This window comes from Schistocerca gregaria, chromosome X, assembly GCF_023897955.1.
Source record: "Schistocerca gregaria isolate iqSchGreg1 chromosome X, iqSchGreg1.2, whole genome shotgun sequence".
Classification (NCBI taxonomy): Eukaryota; Metazoa; Arthropoda; class Insecta; order Orthoptera; family Acrididae; genus Schistocerca; species Schistocerca gregaria.
In genome coordinates, this window is record NC_064931.1 from 531,117,444 (window position 1) to 531,140,256 (window position 22,813).

At 39.4% G+C, this 22,813-nt stretch overlaps 1 protein-coding gene across 2 annotated transcripts in view; it reads right to left on the bottom strand.

The window, feature by feature from the left end:
* LOC126298868 (polycomb protein SCMH1) overlaps positions 1-22,813 on the bottom strand; it is a 172,048-nt gene that overhangs the window by 128,072 nt on the left and 21,163 nt on the right. For both annotated transcript variants that reach the window (XM_049990382.1, XM_049990381.1), the window contains exon 3: positions 6,954-7,102. In XM_049990382.1, coding sequence (XP_049846339.1) covers positions 6,954-7,102 — 149 coding nt within the window. The remainder of the gene's footprint in view (positions 1-6,953; positions 7,103-22,813) is intronic.

The following is a 22,813-nucleotide window of genomic DNA, read 5'->3' on the forward strand; positions in this document are numbered from 1 at the left end:
CGGCAGTGCCCATAGTTGATAAGTAATGTATTCAAAGAGTTAGAGAGTACGTGTTGCCACTGTTGATATAGTGTAAGAAAAACAAGAGAGCACACTCAGTTGCACAAAATCCTGCTGAGAACTACATTAAAAAATACAAAATAACTGACTTTCAACAATGTAGTTTGTAGCTGTGAGCAACACAAAGTTTAAAGAGGTAAGTATAACATCAACATTTTTGTCACCTGTCTGTGCCCATATGATTGAGAATTGAAATTGAAGCATTTATTATAATTCCTGAAGTAAAAATGTCTCAAGTACCTATGGGACTGTACATCCAGAGAACTACATCAATCTGTATTACAATCAGACCATAAAGACAAGTGGAGAGCACAGTACGACTCAAGCAAGCACTGAGGGTTGGGGAAAGAGACCAAACAGCGAGGTCATTGGTCTCATCGGATTAGGGAAGGATGGGGAAGGAAGTCGGTAGTGTCCTTTCAAAGCATTTGCCTGGAGCGATTTAGGGAGATCACGGAAAACCTAAATCAGGATGGCCGGACACGGGATTGAACCGTTGTCCTCCCGAATGCAAGTCCAGTGTGCTAACCACTGCGCCACCTCGCTCGGTAAGCAAACACTGAAACACAGAGTAAAACATATTGTTCTTTCAATATAGTGATGTTCAAAGAGTGCTACCTGCAACGATTTATATAAGAATCTGATAACTTATCAGCTGTATTCTTCACGTTTACAAAGGAAAAATAAAACAAAACTAACAGCAGATTTTTTTCCATGGCTGGAAACCTAAAGTTCAGGCAAATGCACATTGCCTTATGTGTTGTGTTGACCATCATAGTGCAACAGTTGTCATCACTAGCTGGTAATGTGCAGGTCACTGGTTTGAGTATCACATCCTGCAATTCCTTATCATCCAACATTAGTGATTTCTGGGAGGTTCCGGTACCAATTTATGGAATACTGGAATTTGTTAGAGCATTCACTCCACGTCTATGTAGGAGCACTGTCTGCCTTGACATGCATTTCCATTCCACGTGTAGTTTTGTGTGTGCTCAATAAACATGTTTTCAGTGTGAAATGTCAGTTCTTGTTTACACCACTGCTATAGTAACTGATACTCTATTCCAGATTCACTGTGCCACAGTTTGGTGGAGAAGCTGAGTATCATAGACAATGACAGGGCCAGCAGCGCTGTCTGTTGACGGTGCTGTCGGATATGGGAAGGTGTCATCATCGAGCGACTGTAGGAGGATACGAGATGACTTGGGCAAAATTTCTAGTTGGTATGATGCTCTAAATGTAGAAAAATGTAAGTAAATGCAGACGAGTAGGAAAAACAAGCCTGCAATGTTCAAATACAGTATTAGTGGTGTGCTGTTTGCACAGCCACATTGATTAAATACGTGAGCATAATGCTGCAGAAGATACAAAATGGAGTGAGCGTGTGAGGAAGGATAGCAGTAAAGTTGAATGCTTGACTTTGGTTTGTCGGGCGAATTTTAGGAAGGTGTGGTTCATTTGTAAAGGAGACCATGTATAGGACGCTAATGGGACCCATTCTCGAGTACTGCCTGAGTGTCTGGTATCTCCACCAGGTCAGATTAAAGGAAGATGTCGAAGAAATTCAGAAATGTGCTGCTAGATTTGTTACTGATAGCTTTCATCGTCATGCGAACATTACAAAGATGTCTTGTGAACTCAAACGGGAATCCCTGGAGGGAAGACAAAGTTATTTTCGTAGACCACTATCGAGAAAGTTTTGAGAACCACCATTTGGAACTGACTGCAGAATGGTTCTACTGCCACCGGCATACATTTTGCGTATGGGCCATGAAGACAGAGAGAAATTAGGGCTTGTAAAGAGGCATACTCATTTTTCTCTTGCTCTATCTGCAAGTGGAACAGGAAAGACAATGATTAGTAGTGGTACAAGGTACCCCTCTGGCAGGCACCACGCAGAGGCTCACGGAGTATGAGGGTGAGCAAAAACCGATGCTTCAGGACTAGGAACTACAGTACTTCATTCCTGCTATAGTCTGCACTGTTAGCGTAACAATGAATATGAAAGAATTGGTGAGACAGATACACATCAAGCCAGGACGCGGTGAAGTGGCTGAGTGGCTACAGGGATTTGATCGTGCTGCCTAACACAACAGGTGGATGGTATGATATGTCTTGTCAATTGCCAGTGTTTACTTTTGCTTGGATGGTACAGTGCAGCAGTGGCTTTAAGACAACAAGCAATAAGGAAATGCTGAAGAGTTGGGGCAAATTTCAGGTGAGGCGATAATGGTGGTAACCAGCAGCATGTCTGATTTGCTGAAGAACATAGCCCAACAGCAGGGAAAAAAGTGTATTTAACACTGTGTTACACAGTGAACTCAAATCTAATGGTAAAGTATAACACCTAATGATGGGTGTGACACAGGACATCTACCATGTGCTTCTTTGAAGGATGTATCTATACAGAGAGGACTTCATAAAGAGGTGTCAGCACAATGAGACAACGCACAAGACAAAGAGTGGATAGAAAGACATTCTACACACTTGTGAATGTCATATTGATAGTGGTCAAAGAAGACAATTAGGACTTCTCATCACTAATGCAGCAGATAGCAATAGAGGAGATATGAGATTTTACGGTGTCTGTTAATGACGAACACTGACTGTCACAAGTAGCAGTGCCTAATAGTGATCCTAGCAAGATGGAGATAGCCTCACTAAGTTAAGAAGAGATTAGTCGATCACTGGCAAGAAGGGGGAAAAAAAGGGAAAAAAAGGAAAAAAAGGAAAAAAGGGAAAAAAAGGAAAAAAGGGAAAAAAAGGAAAAAAAGGGGAAAAAAGGGAAAAAAAAGGTAGCGAAAAACCTGACATATGCTGCAGCTAGCAGACAACATCAAATGTTCTCAATCATACTGGTACAACTTGCTTCCTCAGCAATTTGCTCACCTCACAGAAAGATGGACATCTGGAGAACAGGAGACACTGTGCCAATATGTTTCCACTGTGGATACCCTAGGCAGGCTGTATGCTACAATAAAGAAACGGGAAAAATATTCAACAACTATTAAGCAACAAGACACCAAACAGGGCAGTTATATTCATACAACAGCTGATGATTACAGCCAATCTGCAAGACAAAGATCATTTCCATTCCCTGGTCAAGATTGCTCTCTAACTCTTTGCAGCTATTCTCTGACACCATGTAGAGTTTCTAGCTACAAAACTCAGGGAAAAAGTAAATGACGTGAGCACCTATGGAGGTGAGGCCACCATAGATAAAAATATAGTGTGGACAATAGTGGTCATGGTATCATCAAATCACATCATCATCATCATCATCATCATCATCATCATCATCAATGATCAACATGTACAGGCCCAAGTCTAATCTAGATGGATCATTTTCTGTTATACTGAGTATTTATCATTGTCAGCTGAAGAACTCTGTGTTCTAATATACAAAGGCCATCACGGTGAAGGTTCTTAGAGGAAAATATGTTCAGCTGACAGGGAACTATAGTGTGAGAATAATTATACATGATAGGCTACAACCATTCGAAGTGGATGTTTTATCATAATGCAACCATAAGTTTTTCTTGGACAGGACTTCTTGCAGATTTCATGACCAGTCATAGACTTTCGAAGATTGGAGCTCCAGAGAGATGAAGCTGGACAACAATTGCTATGGGTGATTGCCTGTCATTGGAGACACACCAATTCTATCAATGATATGAGTTCTAGTCAACAGTGTGGATGTTCAGTGATGATCATAGCTCTCACTAGTGGAAAAGTTCAACTCTGGGTGCCCAACTGCCATGAACAGCTGCAACTCATTCGTAAGGCTAAGCTCACATGGACAACTGAACAGGTCCAGGAAGGACAGCTCAGTGTCACTGATAAAGGATCATAACATGTTGGCCATTATTACCAACTACCCACTGGATGATTTACTATACAGTCAGCAAGTGTTAACATTCTTTATCGATTTTCAGGTGCATTCAAGATCAGAGTGGAGGCAAGGCAGTTATAATGACCCAAGTTAAGCCCCATTTCAACCCCGTGGATCATCCTGCCCCCCCTCCCCCCTGCCCGTTCCCAATTAGTCAGCACTTATATGTCTCCAGCTGAACAATAGATAGAGCAGAAGTCAGCAGTGTAACTGCTGTGAGATGACACCATACAGTTGTCAGAGTGTCCTCGGTCCTATTGTCCTCGTGAAGAAGATACAAGGAACATGACATTTCTGCATAAATTACTAGTGGCTGAACAAATTCACTAAAAGGATGTGTGCCCACCTGCATGAAATGATAACAACTTGGACTGTCTGGAGGAAGTGAAGTTTTTCTCCAGTATGGGAATGCAGACTGTCTGCTAACAGATCAATGTTGATGAGGCTGACAGACAACCTGCTTTGGCATCTTAATTTTTTCCTATCTGAATAACATTACTGTTTTCTCAAATACATTTGAACAGCATTTAAACCACTTGACAACTCTCTGGAAGTGTGTCCACAGTCCAGGTATTTGCTGAATCCTCTTTGGCACACTTGTGGTGAAAGGCTTCCTTCGAATCTACTCCTGCAAAAATGTTTTATAAAGGATTTCAGTTGTAAAATAAGGCCAGTACAAGAACTGCTGCTGTGAGAAGTCAAATTTTCTAGAGGGCAGAAGCATGACAGATCTTTCTGTATCCTTAAGGAGACACTCACAGCCTCACCAATTCTGGAAATGTTTGATGAGAGTACCGAGATGGAACTACACACAGAAGCCAGTGGTTATGGGATAGACGCAGCTCTATAGAAATCTTGAAAGGCACTGGAAGGGTGAGTGCTACACTTTCAGAGTAATCCCGAAGTCCAAGGCAAATTACTGTATGAGAAAATGTGTCTTTCAATTGTTTTGAGCAATCACTAATTTCTGGCCCTATTTATATGGTAGGTCATTCATTCACTGTTGTAACTGACCATCATTCATTACGTTGACTGATCAACTTGAAGGGTCCATTAGAAAGATTAGAAAAATGGATACTGAAGCTTCAGGACTATGACATTACAGTAACACAAAAATAGATGCAAAAATAAGGATGATGACTCCTTTGTGGAATCCACTGGAAATACATTACAGCACTGGTGATATCCCAGTAATCAATGTACTAATTAATACTGCATCTGACCACTACTGACCACTACTGAATACCACAGATGCTTTTGAGAAGAAAGACTCTGTCAAAGGAGATACCAGACCAATTGATGGAACATTGTATACAACACATTACAACCCGATGGGACAAAAATTGTTGCTCATCATGCCATCTCATTTACAACCAGCCTTACTGAACAATTTTCATGACACTCTGACATCACCTCATGTTGAATTTGCAGAGATAGTATATAATTAGCCAGGGCTCTGGTGATCTCTCAGACATTATGCAAGCCACTATAAGGAATGCTAATGCACCTCAATTACTTCCCTGAACATTTAGTACCATTTTATCGTTCAGTTGCTCCATTTCATTGTAGTGGAAGTGACCTCATCGGAAGGCTGTCACAGTCAACAAATTGGAATGAAGGGTAATAATGTGCACTGACTAATCTACCTGGTATGCTGTCACCAAGTCCTCACTCACTGTGGAAGCTCTGGGAGATCTTATAGAAGAATTAATTTTGAAGCACCATGTGTAATGATCTTTGATCATGAAAGAGTTCCAATTGAGGCTGGTGTCAGAAGTAATTTCTTGAAGGATTTTCATCACGTGATGACAACTAGGAAACAACCATGGATCAATGGCCTCATGTAACATTTTATTAGGATAACAACAGGTATGCTCTTATTGTAGGTTGATGTTGAACAGAAGGCCTGGGATACAATACTACCTGTCATAACATTCATGAAGAACACAGTAAAGCAAAACACTACATGATTCACATTATTTTCCCTGATATAAAGACAAAATGCCAGAAAAACAATGGATGCTTTGTTTATGTTTCAACAGAACAAAATTTAAGATGACTTCACCAAAAACTTTATCATCAAACATGAAGAAAGAAGACAGCTGGAATGCATACAGTACTCTAATGCTATGAGGATCATGTTATACCATCAAGCACTGATCTGTAATCTTTAAGCCATGTCACCTAATATGGGTTTTTTCATGTGGGAACATGAGGATCCACCAATGCCTACATATGATAAGATCACTGACTAGATCAATATCCATGAAGCTAGTACACTCAACCCACAGGTCACAATTTTGAAGGGGGGGGGGGGGGGGGGGGAGCAAGGCTGCATTCTGTACATCGTTCATGGTGGTTACAATCAGTGTGTTGCAATGTGCAACTCACTGGTTTGAGTCCTGCCTCCTGTCATTATTTATCATTTTAACACTTGTGGTTTCTGGAAGGTTAAGGGACTTATTTTCAGAATGATGGAATTTGTTAGAACACTCTGTGTGTATTAGGAGGACAGACCTCTAAGGCAGACAGTTCAATTCTGTGTTTGCTACACAGTTTCAGTGATTGATGTTGACCCTGCCCTTACAACTGGTACTTGATTCCATATTAAATGTGTCAATATAATTGCATACACAAATGATAGCATTTTATAATGTGCTGGAAGACAACAAATGTGACATAAGTAAGAATGAAACAAATACTAACGAAGAGATAGAGGGGCTGGCTAGTACTTACCTCAGCTCAGTACAGCCGATAGATACACAAAAAACAGAATCGAAAATTTACGTTCCTAGCTTTCGGAACAAATGTTCCTTCATCAGGGAGGAAAGAGAGAAAAGAAAGGGAAGAAGGGAAAGTGGATTCAGTTACTCACAACTTAAGTTATGAAGCAACAGGGAAAGGAAAACAGGGAGGGTAGCAAGGATGGAGGCATGGTTGTCAGAGGGAAGCCAAAGATCTTGGCAAAGGATTATCATTCTGAAGATACCTTGTCACATACCTTAATATATGCTTTTCTGAACTCTGACAAACAAGTTTCAGAGCAGAATTCTTTCTTAGCATGTTGAGTGGGAAGTATATACTTCAACGGGAGTTTATTTTCATTGCACCACGTACATGAGGTTCTGGGTTTCGGAGGTCGTCCAGGACCTGTGAAAAGAGCAATGCTTCATACAGTGGTTAAAAAAATATATGTATCTGACATTATAAATACTATCAGAACAATGGTACACAAGTTTCTCTTAATTTGTAGACTGAGGTAATGCCACATCAGTACATAGATTCAGCATTAACTTTAGCAGTCACACTACAAGTTCACATTGTAAGTTCAACAATGAGTGTAAGTTCTGGAATCATATAAAGAGGTGCTGAGATGCAAAAATGCCAAAAATATCCAAGCAATCATCAGAACAGCTCCAAAATGAATGCCACCCTATGACATCAACACTTTCCTGCCTGTTGGAAGGCAGCCAAAGTCCTAATGTTCAGGAAGCCATGAGAAGACCACTTCTTCCCAAAAATTACTGACCCATAAGCTTGCCGAGCTCACTCCAACATGCCTGAACTGCCTGCAGGTAATGCAGAACAAAGTGCTACATATCATAAGCACTCCTCCACGATACACATACATACCATGGACCTTCACAATGAATACCGCCTCGAGACAGTCTCATAGGTGTTAAAAAAACTCGTCATACAACTACATGCGAACTCAAGATACTTAAACAACCCCTTCATCCTGTATCTGGGAAATTGTAGCCACAACCATAGGTGGAAGTACAACTGTCCAAAGACACTCCTTAGTAGGAACACACAACCACCTGTGGAAAGTAGTGAACACAAATTATGCAAATAACAGCGAACCCCTGCATCACAGAAAGCTGACTGGCAGATGAATCACACAGCTGCTCAAACTGCCACAGAAGGAAGCCAAATTTTGCATGCTAAACCCAAACAGAACTCTCATAACCCCCTACAATGTGGAATCGATTCTGTGGCCAGTCAACCACTAATATGATCACTATGACTTTTACAGGTACACAGATGCTGCAGCTGGCCCAGGAGACAGTGTCGGTGCTCAGCCCATCAGTACCTCATGTTGATTGTGACTGATACTCTTATGACAAACCTAAGCTATGACACTGGTACCAAACACTGCACGATACCCAATCACTAATCAACATGATCTGTCACAGATAGCAAGAAAATCCACTACTGCTCTTGCTACTTGTCCAGACTGTTGCAGAGGTTTTTTCCTCCCTCGGCACTTGCCTTGGCACTTTTTTTCACCCTTTGCCCTTAAACACACTACTCTTCATCACTTTTCGTCCACCTCTATCATCTCAATGGGTCCCTGTTAGTGGGTAATTTTACCCAGACAAACAGACGTCATCATGGCTCTACATCCTGTGAACTCGTCGATTTGCAACAAACAATATGGAGGCAACAGTAAATCTCTTGAGATGGTCACCATGTCGGTGTGGGTGTGGAGGTGCTGCCTCTTAGAGAGAGAAGAGTTTTGAAACAATAGAGTGCGCTTTCTAGCCTAGTGTCTTTAGCTAACTACTTAACAGCATTCAATTCTTCGACTCCACTGTACATTGCTTACTGCAATGAAATATCATCAGACAGTGTTCTACACTGGCTTCTCACCCAGTAGTAATAACTGTGTAGATCTAAGTCTATATTTCATAAAATTATAAATTCTCGGACAAATAAATTATAAAAAATCAAATGTGGTTTACAATAAATTAAGATTTCATTCAACCCATCAACAATGTTTTTGTGTGAAAAAATAATTTAAAATTTGTGATGGAAGGAGAATTCTAACTTTTATTTCCTCCATTCTGTGAGTTGATTTACCATTAGGCTATTCAAGCCTACCACCATGACTAAAAATTTCATTCTCATTGATTTCTCTCTTATTCCTTCCGAACATACATATTGTTCTCAACTCAACAATTGGTATTATTTTTGACTCATTTGCGCAGCAGATCTGAACTCACCTAAAAGAAAATTTGTTATCCCTTTTTTTTTTTGTACCTAACACTCCGCATACACAATCTACTATCTCACAGCATTTTTTCTTGAACATCCTACACTGCCATGTGAAGCAATATTTGCAAGACACATATTCAACTGTGGCCTCTTACAGATTATGTATGTCCTCCACAGCAAGGCATACAAGGGTTACTAAAAACATATATTCAACTTACCATTGTTTTAAGCAAATCTGCTTCCAACAAGATTTACTAAAAACAAATATTCAACTTACTGTTGTTTTAAGTAAATCTGCTTTCAACAATGCCTGTGTAACAACACATATTATGCAGGTGTATTAGGTACAAATAAAAATTCCAATTTAACTTTATAAAGAATGGTCCACATGCTGTTCTTGTTCACCGTATAGCACAGATGCTGGCAACGCTTGTGCTTGTCAAGTTTGTGAGAGCTAATTGGAGCACAGTATGCAGTAGCCGTTGACGAGCTTTAGCAAGAAAATACCAATTACTTACAATATTTTTTCACTTACTGCTTTAGAGAAATACTGACATTTCTGGCATATATTTATGATGATTCTGACACACACACACACACACACACACACACACACACACACACACACACAGTTTTAAGGTGAAATAATATTAATGATTTATTCCAAAATGTGGAATATAGTAGTGTTGGTGGCCTAATGGTATGAATTACTTGTGTTGTATGGATGGACCTTTATTCATTTTCTACCTTTGCTGCATCTTGGCATCCATTTCATCAATGTATATATCAGTTTGGCACTTTTTATGTTGGAGCTCTTATTTATTACTGATCTGACTAATTTACAAAAATTTTTGTTATGTGACAGGCTGATCTGAAGTACGGACCTTGTCAAGGTGTACTTGCCTGCCTCAAATACTGTAGGTGCAACTACAATGGAGGTGTATCTGTGGAGAGGCCAAACAAAAATGATTTTCCTGACCAGGGGCAGCACAATTTTCAGTAGTTGCAGGGCAACAGCCTGGTCTATTGACTGATGCGGCCTTCTAAAATCAGCCACATGGTCTTGCTGTGCTGGGGCTGTGAATGACAAAACAAGGGAAACTAAAGCCATTACTTTTCCTCTGGACATGCAGCTTTACTGTATGGTTAAATGATGATGGCATCCTCCTGGGTAAAATATTCCGAGCGAGGACTACTCTGGAAAATGTCTTCATTAAAAAAAAAACAAGACTGGAATTCCACACACTGGAGCATGGATTGCTAGATCTCTTAATAAGGTAGATAGGTTAGAAAATTTTTAAAAAATGGGGGAGGGGAGGGGGGAGCCTAGGTTAAATGAGGATATGATTAGAATAATTATAGCACACAGAGAATCATTCAAACAGTCATTCTTCCCATGCTCTATACGTGAATGGAATGGGAAGAAACCCCAATAAATGGTACAATGGGAGGTACCCTCTGCTATGCACTCCACAGTGGTTTGTGGAGTATAGATATAGATACAGATATAGATTTCATGCACGAGGTCTACTACTGTGTAAGGAGACAGGAATGTGGGTCAGGTACTCTGAATAGCATACTGAACACATTATCATATCCAAGATAGACTCTCACCTAATAACCATTGTAATACTCCAGATTTAGGTGCCTACTAGCTCCGCAGATAATGGGCAGACTTAAAGAATTTATGATTATATATATATATATATATATATATATATATATATATATATATATATATATATATATATATTCAGTCAGTTAAGGGAGAGGAAAATTCAATTGCGATGAAGGACTGGATTTCAATAGTAGCAAAAGGAAGAGGAGAAAAAATAACAGGACAATCTGGGCTGGCAAAAAGGAATGAGAGAAAGCCACCTGGTATAATTTTACCCACACCATAATGTAATCAGTGTTAACACTTTGTTTAAGAATCATGAAAGATGGTTGTACATGTGGAAAAGACCTGGAGACACTAGAGGTTTCACATTGTTTATATAATGGTAAGACAGGCAATTTGGAACCAGATTTTAAACTGTAAGACATTTTCAGGAGCAGATGCGGACTATGGACGTAATTTATTGGTTATGGAATGTAAACTAAAATCAAATAAATTGCAAAAAGCTAAAAAAAGTAGGGAGTTGGGACCTGGATAAGTTGAAGAACCAGATTTTGTTGGGGGTTTCTAACAGAGCATTAGGCAACAACTGACTGAAAAAGAGGAAAGGTTCACAGCAGAAGACAAGTGGGTAGCTTTCAGAGGCGAAGTAGTGAAAACAACAGAGGATCAACTAGGTAGAAACACAAGGCCTAGTATAAATCATTGCATATTATAGGTGATACCGAATTTAACTGATGAAAAGATAAAATATAAAAATGCAGCAAATGAAGCACTTGAAAGGGAATACATATATCTAAAAAATGAGATTGATAAAAGGTACACAAGAATGGTTAAAGGGTAAACTGAAGTCTATAGAAGCATGTACAACTAGGGGAAAGACAGATACCATCCGTAGGAAAATTATAAAGGTCTTTAGAGAAAAGAGAAGCATTGTATGAATTATGAGTATCAAGACCTCAGATGAAAAGTGCTAAGCAGAGATGGGAAGCTGGAAGATGGAAGGACTATGTGGAGGGCCTGAGCATGGGAAATGAATTTGAAGGCAATATTACGGTAAGGGAGGAAGAAGCAGAAAAAGATTAGCTGGAAAATATGACACTAATAGTAGAATTTGACAGATCACTGAAAAACCTGTGTTGAAATGAGGCCCCTGGAGTAAACAACATCCCCTCAAAACTAATGATTTTCTTGGGAAAGCCAGAAATGACAAAACTATTCCACCTGGTGTGCAAGATGTACGAGACAGGTGAAATAATCTCCGACTTCAAGCAGAATGTAGTAATCCTGATTCCAAGGAAGTAGGTGATGAGATGGGTGAATAATGCTTATCTGTGAGTTTAATAAGTCATGGTGCAAAATACTGACATGAATTATTAACCGAAGAATGGAAACACTGGTAGAAGCAGACATCAGCGAATATCAGTTTGGGTCCTGGAGAAATGTATGAGCACGAGAGTCAATACTGACCCTACAACTTGTCTTACAAGACAGGACAAAGGAATGCAAACTTATTCTTGTAGCATTTTTAGACTTAGATAAAGCTTTTGATAACATTACTAGAATACACTCTTTGAAATTCTGGAGGCAGCAAGGACAAGAAACATGGGGCAAAAGGTTTTATGCAACTTTTACGGAAACCAGATGGCAGTTATAAGAGTCAGAGGACATGGAAGGGAAGCACTAGTTGAGGAGGGACTGAGACAGGATTATAGCTTAACCGACTGAGACAGAATTGTAGCTTAAGCCCAACATTATTGAATCTGTACATTAAGCAAGCGGTAAAAGAAGCCAAAGAAAAACTTAGAAAAGGAATTAAAGTTCTTGGAGAAGAAATTTAAAAAAATGTGGTTTGCCAATAACATTGTTATTCTATCAAAGACAGAAAAGGAGTTGAAATAGCACTTGATTGGAAGAAACAGTATCTTGAAAGGAGGTTATATGATGAACATCAACAAAAGCAAAACAAGGGTAATGGAATGTAGTTGAATTAAATCAGGCAAATCTGGTGTAATTAAGATTAGGAAATGACGCACTAAAAGTAGTAGATGAGTTTTGCTATTTGGGCAGTAAAATAACCAATAATGGCTGAAAAAACAAGGATTATGAAATGTACACTGACAACCATAAAAAAAGTTTTGGGGAAGAAGAGAAATTTGTTAACATAGAATATATATTTACATTTCAGGAAGACTTTTCTGATGGTATTTGTATGGAACTGTAGCCTCGCATGAAGTGAAATGTAGGCAATACACAGTTCAGACAAGAAGAGAATAGAAGCTTTTGAAATCCAGTACTAAAGAAGAATGCTTAAGATTAGATGGGTACTGCATAACTACTGCGAAAGTACACAATAGAACTGGGTAGTACAGAAATTTATGTGATAGCTCTAATGAAGGAAGGGATCGCTTGACAGGCACATTCTGAGACACAGAGGAATCATCAGTTTAGTATTGGAGGGAAGTGTGAGGGGTAAAAATTTTAGGCTACAGGAGATCAAGAGACGACTACAGTAAACTGGTTCAAATGGATGTAAGGTACAGTTTTTTTGATGAAATATTACTAATGACTTAGCCTGAAATGCAGATTATTGGTGGTGATGACTGACTACTACGAATAACTCGTTTTGTGAGGACAACCCTTCCTTCATTTTCTGTATCTGCTGCATCTTGGCACTTCTATTATCAATATATAGATTAAGTCAGTCACTTTTATGTTGAAGCAGTTATTATTGGAGCTCTCTAAGTTACAGAAATTTTCATTGTGCAATGACAGACTGATATGGGATTTTGGTAGTGATGACAGCCACTCACTAATTATTCGCATGGGCTGGATGTCCTTTCTTCATTTTCTGCTACTGCAGCACCTGATGTTTTTATCAATTGATACATATAACATCATTCATGGCAAAATAATATTAAAGAATTAGTTTGATATACAGAACATAGGTGGCACAGTTGACAAAATGACTTATAGCATTGGCCTGAAGTACAGGTTATGTTAGAAGCTGATAATTTGTTTGTAAGTTGGTGAAGCCAACAATTGTGTACACAAAATGTCAGTTGAGGTAACAGAAGAATCTGCAGAGTAGCCTGGAGTCTTGGTAGGGTTGGAAGCTGACAATTTTGTCATGAACTGTCACAACCTAAAGAAAAATTTGAGTAAAAGTATTTATACTTTTACATGTAAGAACTTGTAATTTTCTGAGGTAACTTTCTAAGTCTTTAAACACCTAAGAAATCTATAACAATTGTTAATTCTTGTAAACAGGCGATGAGAAATATCAAAACAAATGAAGTCCGCCTGAAATTGCAGCTTTTTTTTCAGTGAACAGCATGATTTCTCTCCAATGTTTTTTCAGCTGTGATGAGCTAACAACTTTGTTTCAGTGACCTTGTCTTTACAGATTACAAGGGGAACATAGTGAAGTGGTGCATATCGCACAGATTAATAGCTAGAAATGAGCTGGTTAAGCTATGAGCCTTATTACAAATAAGAATGGTACAGATGGAGTGCAGTCAAGCTGCAGAAATAGGGACAATTGAATCAGATGTGGCATTCGCAAAAACTCTTGGTTTGCAGGAATCACATTAAGTCCATAAAAAATTTGCAGTCAATGTATTTATGGATTAAGGTGTAGGAACTTTTTTTAATCACATATGAACTGTATACCACACAGAAGACTGTAGAAGATTGGAAAAGATTTAGTGGAGAAATGTGTGTGAAACAAAGTGGTTGTTATGGAGATCGACAAAACAATGTTCGGGAGAACAAAATTTGGGAGAGAAGATGAAGTGAAAGAAAGGTGGATATTTGGAGGAATAGAACAAGAGCCCCACAAGTGTTTCTCTAAAGAATGTACCCAGGAGTAAGAAGAAGGTGCTTGTGCCACAAAGGAATACATGCTCCTGGGAACTAATGTAACTTCTATCCATTACAGACTGTATGACCATCTGAATAATAAAGGATTTAAGCATATGACTGTTGTTCACAAATGGAGATCACTGAATGGGGCTAGAACACTTTCGATAGCTATTTGAGTGAATGTGTAGGAGAAGATGAAGTAAGAACAATGCTTTGTTTATGCATGTCATCGAATCTGCAGCACCAGTATACAAGCCATAATGTAATCACTTGTTTTCAACAAAAATCTGGTGTTCCTGTCATTTTTTATATTTTTTGTCTTTCTTAGTTGCTTCTACAGTATAGTATAGTAGTAGTAGTAGTAGTAGCAGCAGCAACAGCAGCAGGAGTAATTCACTGCTGATAGAATATTCTCCAAGTAGTTTGGCATCTAAGAACTTGCCTACTTGGGTAGCTTCCAGTGTCTTGATCAGGAGTGTAGTGTTGGGCAGCCTCTTAATGGATTTAAGTTGTCCTGCAATTCCCTCTCAAGCTTTATAGATGTAGAAAAATGACAGTTTTTCAAATAAACCTTTTACATGTTTAACAATTATAAATACATTATTTACCATGCTGTGTGGCCCATTATTAGAATTGCTTTCTCTTTCACGCAAAAATATCTCATGTGGACTTGCTACCCGAGATCGCTTTATGGCTTAGGTTTAAATACTGCCCACTTGACCACATGAACTGCTAGGAGTAGAAGAGAGAGATTTAGACTTCATTGAAGTCCCAGAGTAGCTGGGGAAGGAAGCATACACCCAGACAGAGCACAACTTGCCTGGGTATAGCAGGTTCCCCTGCGCTTGCCCACTAAACAATTGTTCTGCCTCATCAGCAATGGGTCTGATCGGGGTGCAGCACATCTTGAGATTGAGGTTTCTGTTTTATACAGGTTTATACCATCCTCACAGTCCAGTTGGTTAAGCCAAGATTCTCGTTCCCTGTGACGTTCCATTGCAGCACCACATCGTGGTTAATGAAGTATGCCCAGAGCTTACAGTTACAGAGGATAGGCAGTCCTTGAAGTCCTCAGCTCGGGAAACCCTTGTTCTGCACACCCACACCAAGAAAATTGTGCTGGCGTAAGCTGTCGCCACCACAATGGTCAGCAAAGATGAAGCATAAAGATCAATTAGTAGGCACTGGATCAAGTGTGCCTATCACGAGAGAGGCCAGGGAGACACCCACAAGCAGCAAGCTGCCAATGCACTCTTGACAGCATCTACTTAGGCTGCCACCGCTGACCAGACAGACTTAATCACTCACAACAGTTTGGTGCCTATCAGTTTACTTGCAGAGCAGGTTTAGTTTGACACAGACAGTACATAGCGACCAGATTAGTGACTATAGCAGGCCTAGTTTACCAACAAGAATTGTACTTTACTACCAGTGAGAACCTAAACTCCGTGACAGCAAAGAGGACTATTACAGAAGAGCTTGTACCACGAAACATGGATTCAATTCATGTTAAGTTAATGTTTCCAGTTCATGTAAATAAAGAACTGTATTAATTGAAGTGTGCATTTGTGTTGTAGAAAGGGATACCGGCCACCCAATCAACATCCTCTTTCTTGTTTCCTTGCGGAACAAGACTCTACAATGGTGAACGAGGATAATTCAGTTGCAATCAAAGATAATCAACTTTGCCAAAGATTTTGTTTGCCTCTCTTGTGTTTTAGCTTGCAGGGGTGATTGTGTTCAAGTGTTCCTATTTGCTAATTTGTTGCTGTGTTCTTGCACATAGTCCGGGAGGGGAGCCACATAACTAATCCAATTTCTCTTTTCAGAGGCTTTGCTTGCTTTTTGATATAACGTATTTGTGTAAACCATGAATTCCCCGCCCCCTCCACTCCCCACCCCTGCACCTCAGCTGTAGATGGCCAATGTGACAGACGTAACACAAGTTTTTCAGTTTCAGGGTCAACAACTCGCTAACTTACTGATGACTGTCCAACAACTACTGGCTGCACAAGCTGCGTCAGCCAGTTCAACAAGTGCCGCCAACCAATATATCAACATTCCAGCAGTTTGAGGAAACAGAGGAGGAATAGAAATGAAGTTTTTCGTGGCAGCACTTATATGTAAAACATTCTCGGTATTCTTGCCGCGTTAGTTCTGGATAAAATCTCAAGCTTTCGACGATTACGTCATTCGTCATTGTCAGGAGCTGACGATGACGATGAAGGTAATTGTTGAAAGCTCCAGATTTTATTCAGAACTGATGCAGCAAGAATACTGAGAATGTTTTACATATAGAGGAGGAATGGATTGAATACCTGACTCAGTTCCAAGCAGATTGTGTCAAGCGCATCGTGTTCAAGGTACTGTAAAGGTACAATATTTCCTTTTGATTGTGAGGCCCCCGTGTTCAGATTAATACAAAAACTATTCCCAACCGCATTTCCTGATGAACTCGTCTATGACCAAGTAATCGCTTCATTAACTCAATACTATGACCAGCAAGTCCAAGAAGCTGCAGTTAGATATCAGTTCTTTCGCTTGTAGTAAAATCCGGAACAGACGTACCACCAGTGGTACACAGAATTAACAGGCATGACTAGGAAGTGTAAATTTAAGTGTAGTCATGGCAACTTTTACAGTGACCTCACGATACGTGATGCACTAAGATTCAATGTCCCAGATAGTAGAATACAGGAACAGATCTTAGAGTACTCTGATCCATCACTGCTCCAAGTTATTAACTCAAATTCAGTGCAATTATTCTCAAATAGAAAAAGAGGCTCTTGCTATTGTGTATGGTGTGACCAAATTCCATCACTATTTGTATGGTCCCAAGTTCTTTTTAGTAATAGATCACAAGCCCTTGCATTCCTTGTTTCATCCGTCAAAGTCGGTTCCTACATGCACTGCTCAAAAATTGCAACGTTGGGCTTTGTTGCTTTCGCAGATCAGTATGAAACTGTGTACAGACCTACAGCAAAGCACGGCAATGCTCACCATCCAATTGGCCCAGACTTTGGTTTTGATGCATCTGCCGCATCTTGTTGCCAGATCGATGTGCAGGATACTGAATTGCTGGAATCTTTCCCCTTGCACTACAGAAATATTGCACAGGCTATGGAAGGAGACCCAGATCAAGATTTTGTTGCATTACATTCACACGTCTTGGCCTCTTCATTGAACAGTATCCAGAACTCTGTTGTGCACCAATATTTTGCACGTCAGCATAACCTTTCAGTTCAACAAGGTGTGATTCTAGTTCAAAATTTTAGTGGACAATCGCATGTGCTAATTCCCAAAGTGTTGCAAACGGATGTGTTGCAGTTGCTCCACCAAGGGCATTGGGGAATTGTTCGCACTAACCAGTTAGCACAACGGCACTGTACATGGCAGGGTATGGATGCCCACATTGAACAGATGATGTCACAGTGTTGCACATGCACTGAAAACCAATTCGCACCACCACCACCACCGACATTCTCAGCTTGACCTAATACTCAATCGCCATGGCAACAAGAGCACATAGACTATGCAGGACTATTCTGTAATACTTGTTGAATCATAGTGGTAGATTCATTTAGCAAGTTTCAATTTGCGATGCTTATGAACTCTACCACCTCATGTAGCAGCATTCAAGTGTTGTCCTCCATATTTTGCATAGAAGGTTTGCAGAAGTACTTGTGTTGGACAACGGACCACAGTTCACTTCATGTGGTTTTGAACAGTTTTGTGAACGAAATAGCATTCGTCATCTAAAAAGTGCTCCGTTTCACCCCCAGTCCAACGGAGAAGCAGAACACTACATACGCAGTTTTAAACAGCAGATGGCCAAGCTCAGCACCACCCACACATGGGAACAGGTTCTGCACCTCTTTCACGTCTCCTATCCCTCCCACCCACAAGACGAACCATCACCGGCAGCACTTCTGAATGGCCGCTGCCATCGGACACTACTACACTTGCTACACCCAACAGCATCCAAAGCCCTGTCAATGGTCTGCAAGTATGGCTTTGTGCCACGCAATCTTTTTTTCTTTTCAGGGTTTATGGCAACTGTGGGCACTAGGAAAGAGGCGTTATCCAGTGTCTTGTTGGCTCTTTTATGTTCTTCATTGCAGGTCCCGATGGTTTGCAGTGCCGCCACCAGAACCAAATTCGTGCGTGTCATTTGTGCCGTGATTCTGCTGCTTTTCTTCCCACAGATTCATAGCCTCACAGGACCATGCGGCCTTTGCAGCCGCCCTCTGGTGCCACCAGGGCACCCCAGGAGGAGCAGATGGATGATGCGCCCTCGTCCTTGCCGTCCCCACTCACTGACCTAATGGACACAGACCCGTCGTCGCCGTCATCACCCCATGACATGCCCTCAGGCTTGGATGTGTACCCAGGCAGCAGTTTTCCGGATGATGTTCCTGTTGCTTTGGAAGGCAGGGGAGTATGCCGTCCTCCACAGTCAAGGCTCCCAGCTCATCTCTGTGTGTCCAGCATCCTGCCACAAACCTCCCCCCATTGTTGATCATATCCTACCTAAACTACAACGGTGACACATTTTTTTGGAAAGAAATGTGCTGGCGTAAGCTGTCACCAGCACACTGGCTGGTAATGGTGAAGTGCAAAGATCAATTAGGCCCTGGATCAAGTGCTCCTATCACGAGAGAGGCCAGAGAGACACCCATGAACAACACGCTGCCAACATTCCCTCAACAGCAATATTAAGGACACTGCCACTGACCAGAGGGCCTCACCCACACCATCATCCAGCTGGTGTCTGTCAGTTTACCTGCAGAGCAGGTTTAGTTTGTCACAGACTATGACAGTACATAGCAACCAGATTAGTGACTATAGCGGGATTAGTACTTTACATCAGTCTGCAAGAGGACTATTACTGATGAACTTGTACCACACAACATGGACTCTATTCAAGTTTAGTAAAACTTCCAGTTCACATAAATAAACAACTGTATTAATCCACATATGCATTTGTACTGTAGAAAGAGGATACCACCCACTTGTACCATCATCCTCTCCCTTGCTACCTTGCAGTACAAGACAACACAAATGAATGCTGAGGTCCCTGAGCCATTTAGAACAACCTGGGGAGCACATGTGGCTTTATTGAAAATACCACAGACACAGTGATCATTAGCCCCCTAAAACCTGACGTTGAATGATTTACTGGGTGTTTCTGTGTGGCTGGCTTTTTTTGTGAAAATTCAGTTTCATTACACTATGATATGTAGTATGCTAACAGCAGTTGTTCTGCTTGAATACAACATTGGTTTCTCCCATGTCAAAACTAAAACATAACACCATTGGCTATACAGATATGTTGTTCTGCCATATTCACTTTGCTTGTGGCAATCATTACCAACACACATCGTATGGCTCTTTGTAAAGTTGTACTGAAATTGCTCAAAAACTTGGTATTACATCTTTATATTTTAGCTTTCACTGGGGTTGTCAACTTAATTAACTATTACAATAATGAAAGCAATATTCTACATCTATATGATTACTCTGCAATTCACACTTAAGTGTTTGATTTTACTTTCAAGAAAAATCTTGTTGCAACAAAAAAATGCTTTTGTTTCAATGATCAACACCAGAAATCGCTCCTCATACTCATGACAATCTCTGCCCTATTTCATGACACTGTAAAACAAGCTGTCCTCCTTTGAACTTATTGTATGTCCTCTATTTAGTATAGATCCAATACTGTGAGCAATATTCCGCAAGAGAACAGACTAGTGTAGTCTAGGTAGTCCCTTTAGTAGATTTGTTATATCTTCTAGATGTCCTGTGAATAAAACACTGTCTTTGACTCACCTTCACAACAACATTTTCTGTGTGATGGTTCCAATGTAAGTTGTTTTTAATTGTAATCCATAAGTTTTACATTGAATTGACAGCCTTTAAGGTCATGTAATTATAATGGACAGTTAATGTAAAATAATTTGTATGTTAACTAAATCCAGCACGCAGTAAGACATCACCACATATTTATAAGAGCAACTGTACTTATCTGATAACAATGATGCTATGAATAAGGAAATTTTCTGCAGTAAAGTTTAAAACTGCCTCCTAATTCATTATACACTTGTTTCTGGAAGAATTTTGACATGATTGTTTAGCAGATATGTTTATTAATGTAACCCTTATTTTCTTTCACATTTATCTACTCTTCTAAAAATAAAAAAATAAAAACTCACTCCAGCAACTTGTTCTTGTTTCATCACCTCAATTGAAATTCATTACTAAATAATCTTATTCATTTTTACACTTCTCTCAATGATGACAAACTTTTCTGTTTTCTGCTTCTGGTTGGTCTCTTGAGATATCCCGTATTTCATTTAATCTACTCTTCCTTGCAGCCAGTATTTAATAAATCTATGGAATATATACTCTTCATAAAAATATCTGACCTGAACTTCCCTTCACTTTACTGATTTGCTCCATTGTAGATGTTACTTTCTGAATGCAGTTAATATGTACAGTATATACTTACACAGCATTGGACACTTCTAACAGAATTCCTTGCCCAATATTTGAAACTTTCATCTTTTCTTTTGAACTTTTCCAACTGTCAAGAATTTATTGAATTTCCGCTGTTTTCTGTCTTCAAAGTAACTTGCCATATACCCCAGATATTGCTCACAACATGTTCTTACATCAATTGTTGATCTCTAAGTTTACATTTAACCTCAACATTTTAACATGTGACATGAATTTCACTTATTAGTTCTCTACTGTGTAAAATATTCCAGTTTTAGTTTAAATGTCATGTAACTGGAAAGAAGAATGCAACAGTTAATCAATAACCTATTTGTTAACAAATTTGTGTTGACATTCTCCCTTAGTAATCATGCCTCATAATATGTTACATGTTAGTTCCTCTCAACTGCCTTCCCAATCTTTCTTTACCCGTTTTTGGAAAAATAGTCTCAAAATATCTTGATTCATAAACAAAGTTATTTTTTATTTAAGGCAATTTTTTCAATATTGAAATGAAATAAATTTATACACACACAGCTAAAAGTGATAAAATGGGCTAATACACGAGTTGTATATATTTGTTATCAAACTTGTAATATGAGTGGGAACAGCAGAGATTGCACAGTGTTGGTAAGCCATGGGCAAAAGCCAGACTATAAGGATAGAGCTTATTTAGATAACTCCTCAAATTACTTTTACAAACACACACACACACACACACAAAAGGAAACACAGGGACAAATGCTTACTTCATAATATCCTCTTTTCAAGTGAGTACAATTTCTGCACAATTATCACCAAACCAGTTTTTCTTTTGTTGATAAGCAAGCAAATCTACATCTCCATAGATACCATACTAGCCATAATACAGTACATGGCAGAGATTGGGCTGACTGAAGTACTTCTTTAGATTACACATACAATAAATGTTTGTCCAAAACACAAACAACTTTTAATTCTTCAGGCTTTCCCAGTGTGGCATTGTCATGTTGATTAATCGGGTTTCTGCCAGTAATTTGCATCTTTCCTGCATGATATTTCAGCTGTGTGAGTCACAGTCTTCTTCAGGTGCTGTCTGATCCTCAGTATCAATATGACGCAAACAACTTAATCATAGTTCATTGAGTATTTGTGAGTATTTGGTGGCTCTATTTGTGTAACTGAAAAATGTGATATGTACATCTCTCAAACGATGTTATCCCAAAAGTGGGGATTTTTCTGAATTTGTCAGTTTTGTTGCATTTTGGAATAATAAGTGGAATGAGTGACAATAAAAAAACCTACACTTTATTAACATGCAACAGAAAATAAAACAGATGACAAACACATGAAAACTTGTCTGTAATAAGTTGAGCTTATATGGGACACAATGGAAATAAGAATGCGCAGTTATAGTCATTCCCACAGCATGAAAGCTCCAATAATGGCTCAGAAGCATCAGTGACAAAATATCAGTATTACATGGAGAATGCAGTGAAAATCCACCATGTTGTCCCAAAGCATGTTTGACTGCTCCATACATGCAGAGCTAAACTGAATGCCAACACATGCAACAAATTTGATAAGAAACATGGAACAAAACATCAAAGTTTGTCCCAAACTTGTAACAAAAGAAATTTGACTGCTCATTACCACTACTGTCAGCTATAGCCTTTTAGCATTGGGCATGACAAAAAGTGAGGACTTATGGCTCAAATCAGAATTCATAATTGGATGTTTGTAAAACAAGTCTGTTGCTCAGAGAACTCAATGAGTGATCAGAAGGCCCTATGATTACTGAATACACAATTAGAATTCAATTAAGAAAGCACAGAGAAATGTGTCTTATATTCAGAGAAACCTATGCAGTAATGAAAAACAAATGCAGAATAGAATCAAAATACAAG